Here is a 17,180-nt window from a genome sequence, read left to right as displayed (position 1 = left end):
ATAAGTGAAGTCTAGGTGGATTCTTTCCTGGGTATTGTTTCTCTCATTGATTTATTCGATTATTTTCTTACTTTATTCTCTGTCGAGTTCTTAATAATTAGTTTAGATAATTTTAGATTAAAAACAAACTTCTTTAATTTACCAGCTAGATAATAGAAAGATAGTAAGTACTAGTACTTTTAGTCCTCGTAGATATGATATTCCGAACTTACCATAGCTATACTATTATTCGATAAGTGTACTTGTCTTTATAATTTTAGTCCTCATAGATACAATATTTTAAATTCACCATAACTATACTATTATTCAATAAATTTATTTATCTTTATAGTAATTTTAATTAATTAAAGTGAATCATCGTCACATTTTTATCTCGGATAAAAGCAAGTGTCACAACTTTGTCCTCAACCTCATATAGAAGGTAAGCCGAGGGGGGACTTGAATGATGGTTCCAAGTGAGGGATACCAAGCTCTTTGAATTTGGCTTTCACGCTCTCTTTCACTGTCACTTACCAGTTACCATTCTCTGTCTTTTATTATTATTAAATTAATTATAACAGAGAGAAAGAATTGTTTATTATCCGGAGAGAGAGTGGGCGCTCCAAACCAAAGCCATTACCTTTGACTGACCAGTCCACTACTGTAGGCTCCAGAACCCAACAACACAGCAGCAACAGCGAAGCAATTGACGCTACTGCTCCGCACAGTCCACAGCGCACTGCCTTGAATGAAAGAAGCCACTGCTTTTATCTTTTGGCCACTTCTAGATTTTTATTAACATCGAAACCAGCAAGCGCTAATTCAGAGCACTGACACAGCCCTGCAGAGACAGTATTACTACATACAAATACTTCTCCTTTTGAAACCACCAGAACAACCCTATAATTAAATTCACAATCTTCGTCTCAGACTCATATCTATGGGGTCAAGGCCGAAACCTGTTTTTCCCTTTTTTCCAAATCTATTCCAATCTATATGTATTAATTAAGGAAAGGAAGTAATTAAGGTAAAAGGGAGGAGAAAAAGGACAAAGGTTGATGTTAATCTTTTCTCCTAGAGACACCGCACTGCAACTTTTGCTGGTATTTGCTTTATAAAGAAATTCAACAGCCATGTCCATCTTTTTCTTCTTTTGCCTTCCCTTTTAAATCTCTCACACGGGACGGGAATACTCCTTTTTGACGCCTCTCTTTTCTCATTTTATTATTTTCTCTGTGCTATATACGTTTCCTTCATACTCTTTTTTTTTTCTTTAAAATAAAAAAGAACTTTTTTTTTGCAGGAATAAATAAGAGAAAGGAAGAAAGAGAGACCTACTGCAATGCTGCTAACTGGTCACAACTCACCAGTTGGTAGGTAGAGCTTGTGGTTGATAGAGAGAAAGATGTTTTACTTGTAAAAGACCTTACTCTCTAAACGCTTATTTCTCTCTCTTCTCTCTCTCTCTCTCTCAAAATCATACAAGAAAAGAGTAAAAAAGGTATAGAGCAAGTGAACGTTGTTTGGACAGTGCTGGGGGGTTGGTGTGTGTGTGCGCTTTCTATTATGGATAGCTATGAAGCAACCAGAATTGTGTTCTCAAGAATCCAAAACCTTGAACCAGAAAACGCTTCCAAAATCATGGGTCTACTGCTGATTCAGGACCATGGGGAGAAGGAGATGATTCGTTTAGCCTTTGGTCCTGAAGCTTCACTTCAGTCTGTCATCCTCAAGGCCAAAAAAGAGCTTGGTCTTCCTTCTAACTCTCCTTCTACACCTTCAACCCCATCATCTCCTTCTCCTTTCCTCGCCAACAACCAGAATCCTGTTAATATTCCAAGGCAAAGCTCTGCAGCTTCCAGGCTCCTACCCAACGGTGGAGTCAATCTGCCATCTTCTCTCACCATCCCTACTAACCTCTCTACTTCTTCTTGTACTTCTTCTTGGAGTCCTTTGTCTGAACTTCCAAACCCTGATGAGTTGATTAGTCCAAGCAGTGGGTCTTTAAATCCTTCTTCTTTGCCCTTCTATGGAAACGGAGGAGCTACTGATATGGTTGATGAGTTTCAACTTCAAGATCAACTAGCTTTCCTCAACGAAAGCTCACCGCAGCTTAACCCCAAGAACCATGATTTCTTTTACCCCCAACCCGCTGACTTGTCCTCGAGTTCAGCTGCTGCTGCTGCTTGTGGCAGCACTGACGCCATGGGGTTCCCCTCTTATTGGGGGACCTCCTTTCACAGGAGGAGCAGCTCTGTGAGCGATATTGTGGGTGCTGAGGACCCGGCTTCAGGGTTTGGGTGGAGACCCTGCTTGTATTTTGCTAGGGGGTACTGTAAAAATGGGAATAATTGTAGATTTATCCATTGTGGGCTTGGGGAGTCTGGTTCAGTAGTTGGAGGAGCAGATGGTGCAACCATGGTGGGTTCACCTAACAAGATCGAGATGGACCAGTGCCATGAGTTACTTAGATCTAAATCCGCTCAGCAACAAAGGTTGGCTGCTGCTTCACAGCTCATGGGTTCTGCTTCTTTTCCTTACTCCCCAAAGGGCATGAATTCGTTCCTTCAACAGCAACAAAATGATACTCAGAGGTACATGGTCCTTTCTCTTTGTGCAATCTATTATGTAGTTAAAGATTTAGTTTTCACTTAAATATTTGGTGTGTAGAACTGATGAAAGATTTCATTTTGGTTTGACACTGTAGGGCTGCTGCCGCTGCTGCTTTAATGATGGGTGATGATATGAACAAGTTTAACCGTTCCAGGCTTGAAAGAAACGGGTTTTCAATGAACGGTGAAGCAGGCATGGTTAACCCAGCTTCAAGACAGATCTACTTGACTTTCCCAGCTGATAGCACTTTCAGAGAGGAGGATGTGTCAAATTACTTCAGGTTTTTTGTTTTAACACTCTTCTTCTATGTTGTTGCTGTTTTTTTTAAATTCACCTTTTGATGCTAAAAACTATTATGTTTCACCTTTGAAGTATATATGGTCCGGTTCAAGATGTGAGGATACCATACCAGCAGAAGAGAATGTTTGGATTTGTCACTTTTGTTTATCCTGAGACCGTGAAGATCATCCTGGCTAAAGGGAATCCTCATTTTGTTTGCGATGCTCGGGTTCTGGTGAAGCCTTACAAAGAGAAAGGCAAAGTTCCGGACAAGTACAGGCATTCTCTCTCACTTTAAAGTCTTAATTTTGGATGCCCTGCTTACTTGGTCTAGATCTGTTAAACCTGCTGTGTTATCTCGCAGGAAACAGCAGCAACAGCAAGTGGAAAGAGGAGAGTTCTCCCCTTGTGGTACTCCAACTGCCCTTGATTCTAGAGATCCATTTGACCTTCAGCTAGGTAAGCAGAGAAGCCAACGAACCGTTTATTTTGCTTGTGATGTATTCCAGGTTAACAATATCTGGTGTCTACTGTAGGGTCAAGGATGTTTTACAATACCCAGGACTTGTTATGGAGGAGAAAGTTGGAGGAGCAAGCTGATCTTCAGCAAGCCCTTGAGCTTCAAAATAGAAGATTGATGGGCCTGCAACTCCTGAATGTGAAGAAGCATCACCATCACAGGGCTCTTTCTAGTGGAAGTCCCATTCCATCACCTACCCACTCACCAAACCCGTTCAGCCAGTCACTTGTACTTCCTCAATTTCACAACAGTCAAGAAGCTCCACAAGGTAGCTACACATTTTCCCAAGTTCGTATGAATTAGCATTCTTTCCTGGGAAAAAATGGTTGACATTTTCTTATTACAGAGAATTGTTCTAACCCTGTGCTGGCTGTATCTACCACTGCTTCTGAGAAGCAAGCAGTGAGTACTACTGCGATTGCTAAAGAACCGGCCAGTGTTGAAGAAAATGGTACTAGCAAGGAGAGCCCTAATTGTGAAGATGCTAATCTGCCAGAAAGGTATATACGTAATGGAACTTTGTCCATTCAGATTGAAATCAGGACTAAATCAATGCTGGTGAATAGGATATTGTTGCTTAAATTTGCGTTCGGTTTCTATTTAGTTCATATCTATGATATTTATGGTTTAATTTCAAGCCTGGGGGTGATCGAATAGTGTGTTGATTTGTTGTGACTTATGTGTCTATTGTATCAAATTGCAGTTTGGAGCACAACCTTCCTGATAATCCTTTCGCATCTCCTACCAAAGCATCCGGGGAGTTCTTGTCTGCATTCTCCAATGCTGAAGCAGATCGGGATGTTTCAGTCTCGGCTTCTTCTGTCAACAGTAACTGGGTCTCTTCAACTCTACTTCCTGCAAATAATGCTTTAGAGATTGCATCCTTCAACTCTTTCAACTGTCAAATGCCCAGGTACTTTGTTTTTCTCAATATGGTTATAAACGGAATCTCGGTATTTGTAAAATGAGTATTGCTTCTCAACGCAGGTTCTCGTCTGGACATGGTACCATTGGTATGTATGCCGGCACAGGCGGCCCGACTTGCCCTGTTGGTATTTAGCTTCCTATGCTGAGGTAAACAGATAGCGTAGGATTCTTTCTTTAATGCATTATTTCTGTTTTGCTTTTATTTGCACGATGAGTTATGTTTTGTTTCTCTAATGAGATTACCTTCACATGACAGGAAGACTGAAGGTATAAATCAAGCACAAAATTTCACATCAGAGATCAGAGATCTATAGAGAGCCACCACCACCACCGCACTACAATCAGAACCACCACTCAACCGTTACTCGTAATCATCGTCAATACTATACTTACTACCATACAAAATGCGTACATAAAAGGCAGTGAAGGAAGTGGGTCAGCCATTCCTTTATTTTGTTGTAATATTGTTATCTATTGTTTCAGTAGTTTGGACCACAGGTAAAAGCATAGAAGAAGAAAGAAAAAAAAGGATCACACAGTCAATGTGTAGTTGTAACTCCCCTTGAACTGTAATTTCTTTCCCTTATTTTTCCAGCAGTGATGGTTTCCCTGGAAGAAACAAGGAAAAAAAACCCCCCTTATTTTAGTTTGTTCATTTTTTTCCTAGCCTTGTTAGTTCATGTTTGTTAGGGTGTAATCAAAATCCTCTTCTGTACAGAGCATCTGCACTCAAAAGAAGGGAAGCAACACTCGAAGAGGTAGAAATAGTAAAAACATGCATATATGGTATTGTAGGGGGAAGACATCTATAGAGGGAATCTTAAATCTCAGTTCAAAGTTGTACCTTGATCATGATCTACTGTTATGAGATAGAGAATTCACTAGTAAAAGGCATCAGAATTTCAAAAAGGAGCTCTAAATTCTAATCTATTATGTGTTTGTTTTTATAAGTTTATTATTATTTATTGGTCTTAGTGCAAAAGAATTTGTCTGATTGTTTGAATGTTACCTGCACATGCAATGATGCATTATAGCAAATTGGCAAAGGCATATTATTGATTAGGTGGGGTCATATATCCTTTGAGAATTTAGATTTTTAGACACTGGTATGACATTCATTGAGAGGGAGAAACAGGATGGTCCACAAAGACATAAACAATCACATGGGTGGCTGAGCCTGACAGCAGAAGTGGGTCCTACTCATTGTTGTTTTTGATTTAGTAAATAATAATTTACGTAAGTGCCAGGCTGTAACTGGGTCCTCTCCATCACCACCCACCCATGTGGCTCACTCACTGATGCTACTTTTTCTTTTTTTATATATATTTTTTTATTTTAAAAAAATCCAGCAGCTCCCAATCACTCAGATTTTGGCTCTTGCCGCATACCAATAGACAATATATAAGTAGAAAAAGTGAAAGAGATTAAGCTTATTAAGCTTAAGCTTAACTGCTTATATAGGATGATGCCACACGTATGGTATAAGTGCACGGTTGCACTGTACATTGGAGAATCTTTGGGGCTGTGTGTGAAACTGTGGGTGCTGCCATTGTCACAGTTAAAAACATTTGATTTCTTTAGTTTTGTCCTTTTGGAGGGGTCTTTTCTTTTGTCTACTTTCACTGTTGCCTTGAAGTCTGTAAATGTAATCAATGGCGAAGAAAAGCAAAACAACAGGGGAGGCAAGCTGGCAAGCAAGTGGTAGGGTAAAGGGGAAGGGGGGTAAAGCTGATAAGTACAAGCCGTCATGTTCTTTTAACATGACACGTAGAGGGGTCAGGTCAGGAGGGAAAAAAAAGAACTTTTTCTATGCCAATTTTTGCCCTTTCCGCAAAAGCGGAATCTACTTTTTCCAAGGGACTTGTCTGGTTTCCGGGAAATTTACGGCGACTTGTTCACGCTCTAATCATTAACAAAAACGCAAGAGATGATCAAATTCAAATGTCCCTCCCTCCAACTTGATAAAAAATTATTTAGGAGTTACAATTGCTTACGTATCTTGACAATAGTCAAATCATCATAGGTTACCATATTTCCAGACTCTTGTCTAAATCATGCAATTTTGTGGCGGCTGGGGAGTCTTGCTATTTCGACAGTTTCGGTGCCATAAGCAATGATTTTATATTTTATTTATCGGCTTTACTCATGATAGCTGGACAAATAGCATCATTTACCAATGAAATTTGATTCTCCATTTTCATCAACGTGTGTTTATTTAAAGGATGAATAATATCACCTAAACTTGCCATCTTTAAGCACTAGGTTTTCACCTACATACAGATCATGGAGGTGGCCAATAAGCATGATTTAATTAAATACTTATAGGGTCCAAAAAGAGCTACATTCTAGGGGATATGTATAATATAAAGGTCGACTTTAATTGGGGAAAAAATCTTTACCTTAGAAACATAATAGAATACAACTATGTCTAGGAATGCAAATAGTCTATACTCAGGGGATTTGACTTGTACAAAAAGGGATGCTATATAGTATATTTGGTATAAGGACACATGGAAATATCAAATGTGCTTTCGTTTATTGAGGGATGCCTTTAAAACATTAAAGTCCGGGTAGCTCCCTATGACCTAGCATCTGCACGATATATAATTAAAAGTTGTAAAAGCAAAGAAAACTTGTTCAGGTACTGGAGACAGTAGGTTGAACTTGCCACTGGACCTTCGAAGGCCTCTTTGAATCAGCTTGATGATCAACTATTCTTTGCCCCATATCTCCTCTCCTACTAATCAAGGCAATAGCTTGTCTTATTGTCAGCAGTTTGACTGTCTTTCTATCTCTTTCTCTACAGAGCCTCTAAAGAATGAGAATAACCTGATTAAGCAATGTTTTGATGTAAATAGTAGCCCTTACACCATCTGGTCCTGCTTTTCATGACACTGCACTCCCTTCACTGCATGAGAAAGTTTCGTTCAAGATTGGTTGGTAACTATGATTGTTAAGGGGTTTGAGCCCATTCCCTTTTTTATTGGTTCAAAGTCTAAGCCAATTCTTTGTTCCGTTGTCAATTATTATTGTCCATGATAATGCTGTCGAAATCCATTCAATTTATTCTCTATTACCAAAACTTGGGACACTATCCTTATTCCCGTTCCAGGATGTTCCAGCCCCTTTGCACATAGCTCCTTGCCATAAATGGTGGTTTTCCATGCTTACGAGTCATAATAGAAAGTGCTGAATTGTTGGTTCAAACAATTGATAATTGGAAATATAAAATAGGGAATACCATAAATTGATTATGCAGTTAGAACAAGGACGAAGGCTGAAAAAAACTTAAGAGGGCAATCCATAAGAGATAGTGAAACTCTTGTGTCAGCTGGTGGAAGCTTTGAACTGGGTATCAACTGGGACTGTTGCATGGGTTGCCAATAGGGAAGCCTCAGTTTCGGATACCTCAGGAGTTCTAAGCATCAATGGCAATGGAATTCTTTCAGTTACGAATGGCACCAAAGGCATTGTATGGTCCTCCAATACATCAAGAAATCCAGCAGAGGAGCCGAGATGATATTGATCCGACTAAACTTTCTTTGGTGGAGTTTTGATTATCCTTGCAATGCCTTTCTACCAGGAATGAAGATTGGGATAAAATTTCTCCAGTTTGGCAGCTTCATGGTAAAGAGACCATGTGCACCAAAATTCATCAATCGAAACAAAAGAACATTGATCTTTTATTTTTGTCATTTTTCTTAAATGATTCTTTTTAATTTCATTCAAATTTAGGATATAATTAATTACTTTATGTTTCAAAACTACCAATCTTTTATGCCATGCCATTTAAAAATTGTTCATGTTTCTATAATAAAAAAATACCAAATTTTAACAGTACAATTCGATTCAATTTTATAAGCTTGATTATTTTAAATTTAATTAAGAATATAATTATAAGATTTTAGATGTGATACCAAAAATATAAAAGGTGAAATTAAAAGAAAATAATAATGATAAAAATAATGAAAAACCCTCGTGGGCTATACAACAAAGTCACATGTGTTGCATAATAGAAATATTATTAAAAGAAAAAATCAGTGTAATTTGTGAATAATCAAGTGCTGAGCTTTTATTTTTACTGCTATGGTTTCCTATCCATTAATTATTTTTGGACTCAATACTTTAAGCTTTTATATTTTATCTATATTTAAAATTTAAAATTTAGTCCCTGTATTTTTATTTTTAAGAATTTAGTCTTAGTTTTTAAATTAAATTCAGATCCAATTGTTAATACCGTTAAAATTCTTTGGTTCAACTTTTTCCTAGCTTGATATTCTAAAATTTAAAAAGAACTCACTCAATAATTATGTGATAAAGAAAAATACATTGTAATGGACATGAATTTAACATAGAATTTTAATGGTGTTAACAATTCTTAAAATTTATGTCTACATTTTAATAAGAATAAAATATTTAGATTAACTAATGAAATTATAAATGTTGAAGTGCCAAATTATGTAAAATATTAAAGTATAAAATTAAATTTCAAACTTAAGTACAAGATATAGACTGAAATTACAATTTGACCATTTTATATAATCTGAAGAAATAGTGGAACTAGACTTGAAATTTATCCATTGCTATTTAAAAACAGCGAAGACACCTGTCAAGGGAAGGCCTTAGGCCATCCTTTTAGTAGTATTTCCTACAAGTTACTTTTTTTTATATTTTATTTTTATCAATAAACTATAAAATTAATATTAGTATACTTTTATCATTAACATTATTTTTGGTTGTGTTTTAGTCGTTCTCTATTGAATTGTTTATTGAAATGATGATGTAGCTTTTTTAAATTAGTATAATAATATATTTATTCCTAATATTTACACATCTTATTAATTTAATTTTAATTCTAAATAATTTAATAAATTAAATTTTCTATATTTATAAATTTTATCATTTTAGTCCTCTTAACTTTTCACCAATTAAATTTTATTTTATTTTTACCAAAAGTTCAAAATCATCTCTCTTTCTCTAACTTCCCCACCTTTGTTTATTACACGACCCTGCCAAAAGCAAAGCTACAAGACTCTTGCTTTTTACAATTCTGAACTTGAGCCATGGAATCATGTCTTTGCCTACTATGCTAGTTTCTCATTTCCATATGTTGCCTTGCGGTTTCAATGTCAGAAACGGAACTTGTTCCTTTAACTCATACATTCTCCAAAACCCATTTCACCACCCCACAACATCTCCTCAAAACCACCTCAGCTTGCTCTATCGCCTGCTTCCCCCGCCGCCACCACCGCCACAAGCAAGTTCCACTCCCTCTTTTCCTCGGTAGCGATTATACTCTTTTCACTCTCGACTCCCCTCCTTCTCCGACTATTTCCCTGTACCTTGACACAAGTATCGTTTCTCACATTGAAAACGTAAGGCAGCATGTGGAAAAGAGAAACGAGTATAGTAGGCAAAGACATGTTTCCATGGCTCAAGTTCAGAATTGTGAAAAAAAAGAAAAATGAAAACGAGTCTTGTAGCTCTGCTTTTGAATTTTGGGTAAAAATGAAATAAAATTTGAGCAAAATTTTGATTGATGAAAAAGTTTGAGGATTAAATTGATAGAATTTGTAAATATATGAGATTGATTTTTTAATTATTTAGAATTAGAACTAAGTTAATAGAATATATAAGTATTGAGGACTAAATATGTTATTATACCAATTAAAAAGTTTGCATCTACCTTTTCATTAACAATAAAATAAAATCAACTTAGTGACAATTAATAATTTTTATAGTTGAGTAACTAATTAATAATTAAGTGAATAATAGTAAAATTTACCTTTGTTATCCATATTTACTTTGCACGATGTAGAGACTATATACTTATAGTTTTATACTAAATCTTTTAAATTTTGAGTTAATGATTTTCGTTCAATTAAATACGTTTAGTTTTAAAATTTTCATTTTAATCCTAGAAATCCTATCCAAAACATATGCGCGTAAAATTATAAATATAGAATATAATATATGTTCAAAAATAACATATAATAAATAATAAAATATATAATTTAAAATTAATTAATAATAATTATAAATACTATCACACGATATGCATGTGAAAATTATATATTTAAAATACTGATGTATTTAAAAATAATATATAATAAATAATGAAACGTATAATTTGAAATTATAAAAATGTAGGCGGTTAAAATAAAAATTTATTAATAATAAAAATTTGAAAGTAAAATTTTAAAAAGAAACGTGGAATGAAAAAATAATAATATTTTAAAGTTGAAAAAATGTGAAATAAAAAAAAGGTGGAGTGAAAAATTAATATTTAAAAACAGGAAAAATTAAGTTTAGTTTCAAAATTTTATTTAATATTTGAAAGTTAAAATCTAAAAAAGGTGAAATAAAAAAATATTTAAATGTTGCAAAAAAAAGTGCAATCACCTTTTAAATATATATATATATATTTATATATAATCGAAGGTATTCCAATCATTTTACTATTAGGGTTGAGAATAATATTTAAGTAAAATTTTTCAGTAATAACGATTTTAAAATTCGAGTTTAGTTTAAATGATGGGGAAGAAATTAGAATTTTTTTAAAATAACAAAGTTAGAACTTTTATATATATATTAGAAAATCATGTGTTTTGAATACAAAAGTGTATTTAAATAATAATATAAATATACAATTGACAGAGATAATAAAATGTGTATAATAAAAATTAAAATGTATAAAATAATAAAATAAAATTTTGGTTGAGTGAAAATTTTAAATTTTACTAATGCAATTAATATGGAGTCAAATTTTACCGTACTCATTTTTTTATTTTTTAAAATTAAAAAATAAAGTTTCATTGAATAATGTAACTTATTTTAAATATAAAAGGATATTTTTATAATTTTCTTAACGGAGTTGATGCCCAATTAACTTGTGACACCAGATATTTAAATAATAGTATATAAATATATAGAGAGGGGGGTCCACAACACTAGTTTTACACCCTTTTGTATCTTTTTGTACCATTAATATCAATAGTTGAATTATCAATATGATTATATTTATTATGCATGTAAAACTTTAAGAAACGATCCGATATCTCTATTAAATCAATCTAAAATATTATATATATAAATATTTACTAAACAGTTGAATGTTTTTAGATAAAATAAATAGTTACAAACTTAAGTGGTTTTACGTGCTTTCGTAACTTTTATACTATTAATATTTTAGCAATTTGATATGTTTCAAACTCCATTTATATTAGATTATGCATGTCAAAGTTTTGCATAGATTAAAAATTTTTAACTATTCATTTTATGTATAAAAAATTTCAACCATTAAATATATATTAACTAGCTACTTATATCGTGTGATGCATGAATTAGTTATTAATTACAATACTTTTAAATTTTTTAAAATATACATTTTCATAAATAATATAGCTTAAATATTGTATAAAATGTTGTATATTGTGCAACCCGTCAATTGCAATAAATGAAATCTTTGTTTTTTCAACATCTTTTTCATTAATTTTAAGCTGCTCATTGTGCAGGGTACTATACATCCCGACCTCACACTGCATCTACTAGATCACTCTCTCATAAAAGATTCCTTCCATGATTTTAATGTAAAAATTAGAAAATAAATGATGTTAAAACAAATAACGTAAAATAGAGTTAAAAATATAAAATAGGAAATAAGAAAAAAATTTAAAATAGAAAAATAAGGTTAAAAAACTTTAAACTCCTACTGGTTTAATTTTTAATTTTTTTTTGTTTTGTTTCATCGTCTTTACAAGAACTTATTTATAAGCCTTCGTACATGCAAAAAATGAAAAGAAGAATGGTATGCTTTGAATACTAATTTTATTTTATATAAATTATTCCTTAATTGTTGTGTTTTTATTTTCCATAATTTTTACCTATATTTTCGTAATCAATATTAACAATATTTCTATTACATCCTACATTGGCATTAAAAAGTAGATCCATTTGTATAATGTATTTATTATTGAATATGACATTAATTTACTTGAAATATGAATCTTTGGATACTTTGAGGTAGCAAATAAAGTTCAATATGAAAGGAATTGTTGAGTAGTAAATATATTTACTATATATTATTATGGTAATTAATCTGCTTAGTTATAAATTGTGTTACTAGTAAATTACGATTCAAAATAATTTGAAGATAATAATGCAAATATGAAAACATGTGTTGATGAGTTATTTAAAATGCTTAATAATTTGAAATTTGTAATTAAGGCATATTTCAAACTTAATTATGAAAACGATATCCACTTTAAATATAATGAGAAAAAGTAAGTATTTTGGAATTTAAAAATTAATCTAGAATTTAATGTTTTCATTTATGCTTTATATATATATATATATATGCATTGGTATTAATAAGACAAGAAAATTATATTTCAAAATCAATTATATAAAATAATTCATTTTAAATATAACTTAAAAGGAAGTATTTTGAACTTATAGAACTAACCAAAAACTCAATATTTTCATATATGCTTCTTCCACTCCTTTTACAATATATATACTAAGACACACACATATATATATATATATATATATATATGTGATATAGGAATATTTTAAATCAATATGATAAAAATATAGGATCGATTAAAATTTACAAACATAACAAATACAAATATATTGTTACTACGAATAAATTATTAAAATATTAATAGTATAAAAGATATAAAAATACTAAAATTTTACATTAGTATAAATGAAACCCTCCTTGTATATATGTAATATAAATATAATTTAAATAGATCTAAATAATATCTTACCGATTTTGACCCGTATCTCAATTCGATGATAAAATTAAGCAAAGCTATATTTAATTGCTATATCACTTTTTTTTAAAATATTAAATAAAATTTGTCACGTTGTGATAATCTAGTATTTATAATTTATTTTCGAGTTCATTAAAAAAAGATAAATTACGTATACATTCAAAACAAATAAAGAAATACTCAAAAGTCCATTAAGAACTAGTTTTTACAAATGGATAACACACAAAAGCAATAGGAATTGAAAGAACATTAATCTCACAGTCATCACATTTCCAGGGATTGACCCTCCACCGCAACACCTAGTTTTTAACAATAGAACCTACACTAGTGATGTTTGTTTATGAAATTCACATCTCAAGATGAAGCCAATCGGATCATCATCTTTCTCTTCATCAAGGCCGATGACCGAGAAGGGATGGTCTGTAGAACACATGAGTTTGTGCTATCTCGATTCGGTCTTTCGGATCATACATGGTTTCGTCCCTTAATGCATCAAGGATGGCTTGTAATGGGAACTCCCTGAACATTCAAACCAAGTTTTCCATCACCTCACACTTCTCAAACCATGAATAGGTTAGATAGATTAAAGCTCAAATCAACATATATGTGTGCATGTATGAATAGATGGAGAGACATGGGGAGCTTTAACTTGTATTTCAAAAAAGAAACATCAACTAGGGAGTGGGGGAAACGAAATTGAGTACCTTGTGATGAGTACTTTATATAGCATCTTCAAGATGGGGCAAAACTCCACAGGAGCAACTGGTTTGTTTTCTTCAGGGTGTTGGACGCTTAAGCTGGACTGACTAAGCAGCTCATAAAAGCCTTTCACAGCAGAGACACCCTGCCATAGTAATGAGATTAAAATCGTAAAAGGAATTAAATGATGGGATCAGATAGGATGCAAAGAAGACAAAAAGGTAGAATCTTGCTTTATTACTGAACAGCAATCTTATAATTATCTTGCTAAAGCATGTGGTTGAAATTCAAGGGAGCTGCAAACTGACGAAGAAATGGAGATGCTTACACCGACAAAACAAATGAAATGGCCATAAAAACAAATGGAAATTGATCTTTAACAGTCGAGGAATGGTATGGGATACTTCATCTACTTGAACATGTCATAGGAGTTACTACTACTTGTATTACTGTTTAATTTATGCAACAGTTTTAAAGACAAACTGCCTCTAGACTTCCACTGTCATTATTTTGATCGAAAGCAAGCATCTTTGAAGCAATAAAGGCAGAGACATAAATACCAAAAGAATATAAATAAAGGAATAGGTTTCCATATCACCATTAATTGAATATCATCTTTCCAAAAGTTCTCGATAGTGGCTTTCAAATCACTACTATTTTTTGATGATTTGCTTTAAGTCAGACGAGTATTAACTCAACTCTTTCCAAACTAACCTAAAACTTTTGCTCAAAATATTACTTGGAACAGAAAAGTTCATACCTGAATCATACCCTTCCCCTTGATGCTATCACCCATTTCAAGGCTCAGTCCCCCTATAGCCAACTGTTGCCCATACCAGGCATTACGACCTTTCAACAGGGTTACGTAAGTGTCGGCCAACAAAGGCCCAGCAAGTTTTTCAGGCTCTTCTGCCAAGAGATGAGTGATAAATATCATCTCAGACGTACACAGTGCAAAGTATACTGATTTGCTGGTGGCACTCTCATTGGTTAGAGCTGCTACCATCCCTGTGGAATCATTATTGTAGATTAAATATAAAGATTAAATTTCAACTTATTGCTAAAATTGAATTTAAATTAATATAGTCCAAGATTAGTTGTTTGATTCTGTCAGAAAAGTGTTATACATAGAAATAGTTGTAAACCCTTGGCATCTTGGAGACTATGGAATAGAGGTTATCAACCAAATAGCTACCACTTCAAAGTCACATTACCTACAACTACACAAGGAAAGTAGGACATTGGCTCAACACCTTTGTTTTTCTTTTACTGGGTGACCTTATATTGATCATACATTAGCCAGAGTTGTGTTGATCAATTCATTCAATTGCATAACATTGTTGTCTCTTTCAAGGATCATTCTTTATCTTTAAGCTAACTCTGCCTACAGCCTATTGTGTGAGGTGCAAGACTTGGCATTCTTGCCAAAAACTAGATCTTACCAGCTCCAATGGCATAGACATTCTTCAAACCACCCATAACTTCATGAGTAACCAGGTCACCATTATCCCACACAATAAAGTGGGGCTGCCTTAAGAACTTTGCCAATGGTTTCCTCCACCTTTCAGCCCCACAAATTCGAGCATTAGCATATTCTTTATTGTAAATCTCTGAAGCAATATTAGGTCCTCCAAGATAGAGAATGTTCTCAATGGGGATTCCGGCTGCAAGAACAGGGGTAAGATTCATATTAATATGAATTTTATTCCGAAATTCAGAAAATAGGTTAAAACAATTAATGTGGCTATAGCCAAAAGTTCAGGAAACAAAGAAGGAAGCTTACTTGCTCGACTGATCATCAGGGTAGGAGTTATTATGCGAGGTTCAGGCTCCAACTCAGCTTCTATACCCTTTGCCAGAGATATGATTATGGGCACTGTTATTCTTTCTTTCCAATACCTTCTAATTTCCTCAAACACCACGCGAGTTTCGGTTGATGGCAAGCCATTAATTACAATATCAGCATCCCAAACAGCTTCTTGCAAGTTAGTAACAACCTTTAAAGGGCAAAGAGGAGTGTCAATCATATTCAAGCAGAAACCATCTTTCAAAATCTCATCTGCACACAGAGTCCTATCGCCTAATCTTGCCTCAACATACTTCAAGTAAGCACACCGCCTAATCAGTCTCCTCAACACATCCTCTCTCGAATTGATCACTTCGAATAAGTGTTCAGCTGTGGCCTTATCAACTATCTTTCCAGGTCTCCTCCATATTCTTATCAAAACCTTATCTCTCAGGTGACCATAACTGTCTTGCAGCAAAGCAGTGAAAACACTACCCCAAGCACCTGCCCCGACACCAACAATTCTCAAAGGATCGCCTTCTGTTTTTCCCATCAGACGTCGAAGCTCATCAAGCTTCTCTTCTAAAGAACCATTAGAGTTCTGGATCAAGCCATTGGCACGAGAATTCTGATTCATTTCTTCACTAGTTCCTGGCATCTCTCTCTCTTAATTAAAATCCTATGTAAGAACAAATATCCCAAGCTTCTAATTCAAGAATACTAGGTCTATGCCTTGGCCTGCGAGATTGAAACAAATTCTACAAGTTCAGGAAAAAAAAGCACATGCCTCTATAAACTGTTCAATCATCCAAGAAATTTCACCCAGCATGCATGTCAATTACAAGAGACAAGAACCAACTAATCAACAACAATCCAATCTGAAATCTTTAGCCCGCCTTTGACCCAATTTTTTTTTTAAATCTGGATCATTAAAAAAAAAAAAAAACTCTCATCAAGCAAGAACCCACATTATATTTAATCCAACAAGGCAAAAGCAGACTTTGAAAACTCAGTCAGTCTTTGGCTATCTACTATCTACCAAACTACTAGTAACCAAAAAAAAAAAGAGAGAGAGAGAGAGAAAGTGAATGACGCCCTTTTCTGTCGGCCTCTTCAACGAGGTAAGCATCAATTATGACATCATTTAACACAGTTTATGCAAATTTTAAAAAAAAAATGCGACGGAAAAGCTCAAACCTTTGATACAATTCAGACGAAATTACAAAATGAGTAGTCCAAAAAGAGATTGATAAGCTCAACGAAAATTGAAATGATGAAGGCGGTTAAGTTGAAAGAGAGAAATTAGTCAAAAAAAAAAAAAAGAAGAAAAAGAAAGGCGTTAGCTTCAAAGAAGAAAAAATATGTTTTGCAGTTTAAATGACAGCTTACCTTAGCATAGCTTAACTCGGTTCAGCACCTTTCTGTTAAGACGCTGTCTGGAAGGATCGCATTGCTGATTGATTTCACACATGTATATCGTGCAATTAAATTCTTTCTTTTCCTCCCCTTTTTCCATTAAGGTTACTTGTAAAGGTAAAATTTATTTCTTTAATGTACTTATAAAAAATAATTTCTTAATTAAATTATATGCTGC

General features: G+C 33.7%; 2 protein-coding genes across 4 annotated transcripts; one reads left to right on the top strand and one right to left on the bottom strand.

Annotated features, from left to right (window-relative positions):
* The first annotated feature begins 427 nt into the window (after positions 1-427).
* LOC108486175 (zinc finger CCCH domain-containing protein 53) lies at positions 428-5,227 on the top strand. 2 transcript variants are annotated; one of them, XM_017790066.2, is made up of 10 exons: positions 428-1,082; positions 1,283-2,573; positions 2,687-2,872; positions 2,965-3,144; positions 3,236-3,330; positions 3,408-3,659; positions 3,738-3,891; positions 4,095-4,304; positions 4,379-4,465; positions 4,575-5,227. In XM_017790066.2, the coding sequence occupies exons 2-9, from the start codon at positions 1,546-1,548 to the stop codon at positions 4,449-4,451; spliced, it is 2,178 nt and encodes a 725-aa protein (XP_017645555.1). In that variant the 5' UTR covers positions 428-1,082; positions 1,283-1,545; the 3' UTR covers positions 4,452-4,465; positions 4,575-5,227. The 2 variants fall into 2 exon arrangements, with proteins under 2 accessions (XP_017645555.1, XP_017645554.1); XM_017790065.2 differs by having other exon boundaries at positions 2,965-3,150.
* Positions 5,228-13,194: 7,967 nt separating this feature from the next.
* On the bottom strand, positions 13,195-17,180 carry LOC108483916 (probable glycerol-3-phosphate dehydrogenase [NAD(+)] 2, cytosolic). Of its 2 annotated transcripts, none has more exons than XM_053029918.1 (6): positions 16,976-17,180; positions 15,584-16,324; positions 15,243-15,464; positions 14,561-14,808; positions 13,806-13,945; positions 13,195-13,620 (listed from the first exon to the last, which is right to left on the bottom strand). In XM_053029918.1, exons 2-6 carry the CDS (start codon positions 16,242-16,244, stop codon positions 13,494-13,496), a joined length of 1,398 nt encoding a protein of 465 aa, XP_052885878.1. In that variant the 5' UTR covers positions 16,245-16,324; positions 16,976-17,180; the 3' UTR covers positions 13,195-13,493. The 2 variants fall into 2 exon arrangements, with proteins under 2 accessions (XP_052885878.1, XP_052885879.1); XM_053029919.1 differs by having other exon boundaries at positions 16,784-16,983.

This window comes from Gossypium arboreum, chromosome 6 (genome assembly GCF_025698485.1).
Source record: "Gossypium arboreum isolate Shixiya-1 chromosome 6, ASM2569848v2, whole genome shotgun sequence".
NCBI lineage: Eukaryota > Viridiplantae > Streptophyta > Magnoliopsida > Malvales > Malvaceae > Gossypium > Gossypium arboreum.
The sequence above is the reverse complement of the archived record's forward strand: the minus strand, read 5'-3'. Positions and strand labels throughout refer to the sequence as shown.

Coding starts and splice junctions, on each gene's coding strand:
- LOC108483916 (XM_053029918.1), bottom strand. CDS start 16,244: ATGCCAGGAACTAGTGAAGAAATGAATCAGAATTCTCGTGCCAATGGC. Junction 15,465..15,583: donor CCTGATGATCAGTCGAGCAA/GTAAGCTTCCTT, acceptor CTGTTCTTGCAG/CCGGAATCCCCATTGAGAAC. Junction 14,809..15,242: donor TGTCTATGCCATTGGAGCTG/GTAAGATCTAGT, acceptor ATGATTCCACAG/GGATGGTAGCAGCTCTAACC.
- LOC108486175 (XM_017790065.2), top strand. CDS start 1,546: ATGGATAGCTATGAAGCAACCAGAATTGTGTTCTCAAGAATCCAAAAC. Junction 2,873..2,964: donor GATGTGTCAAATTACTTCAG/GTTTTTTGTTTT, acceptor TCACCTTTGAAG/TATATATGGTCCGGTTCAAG. Junction 3,892..4,094: donor GATGCTAATCTGCCAGAAAG/GTATATACGTAA, acceptor ATCAAATTGCAG/TTTGGAGCACAACCTTCCTG.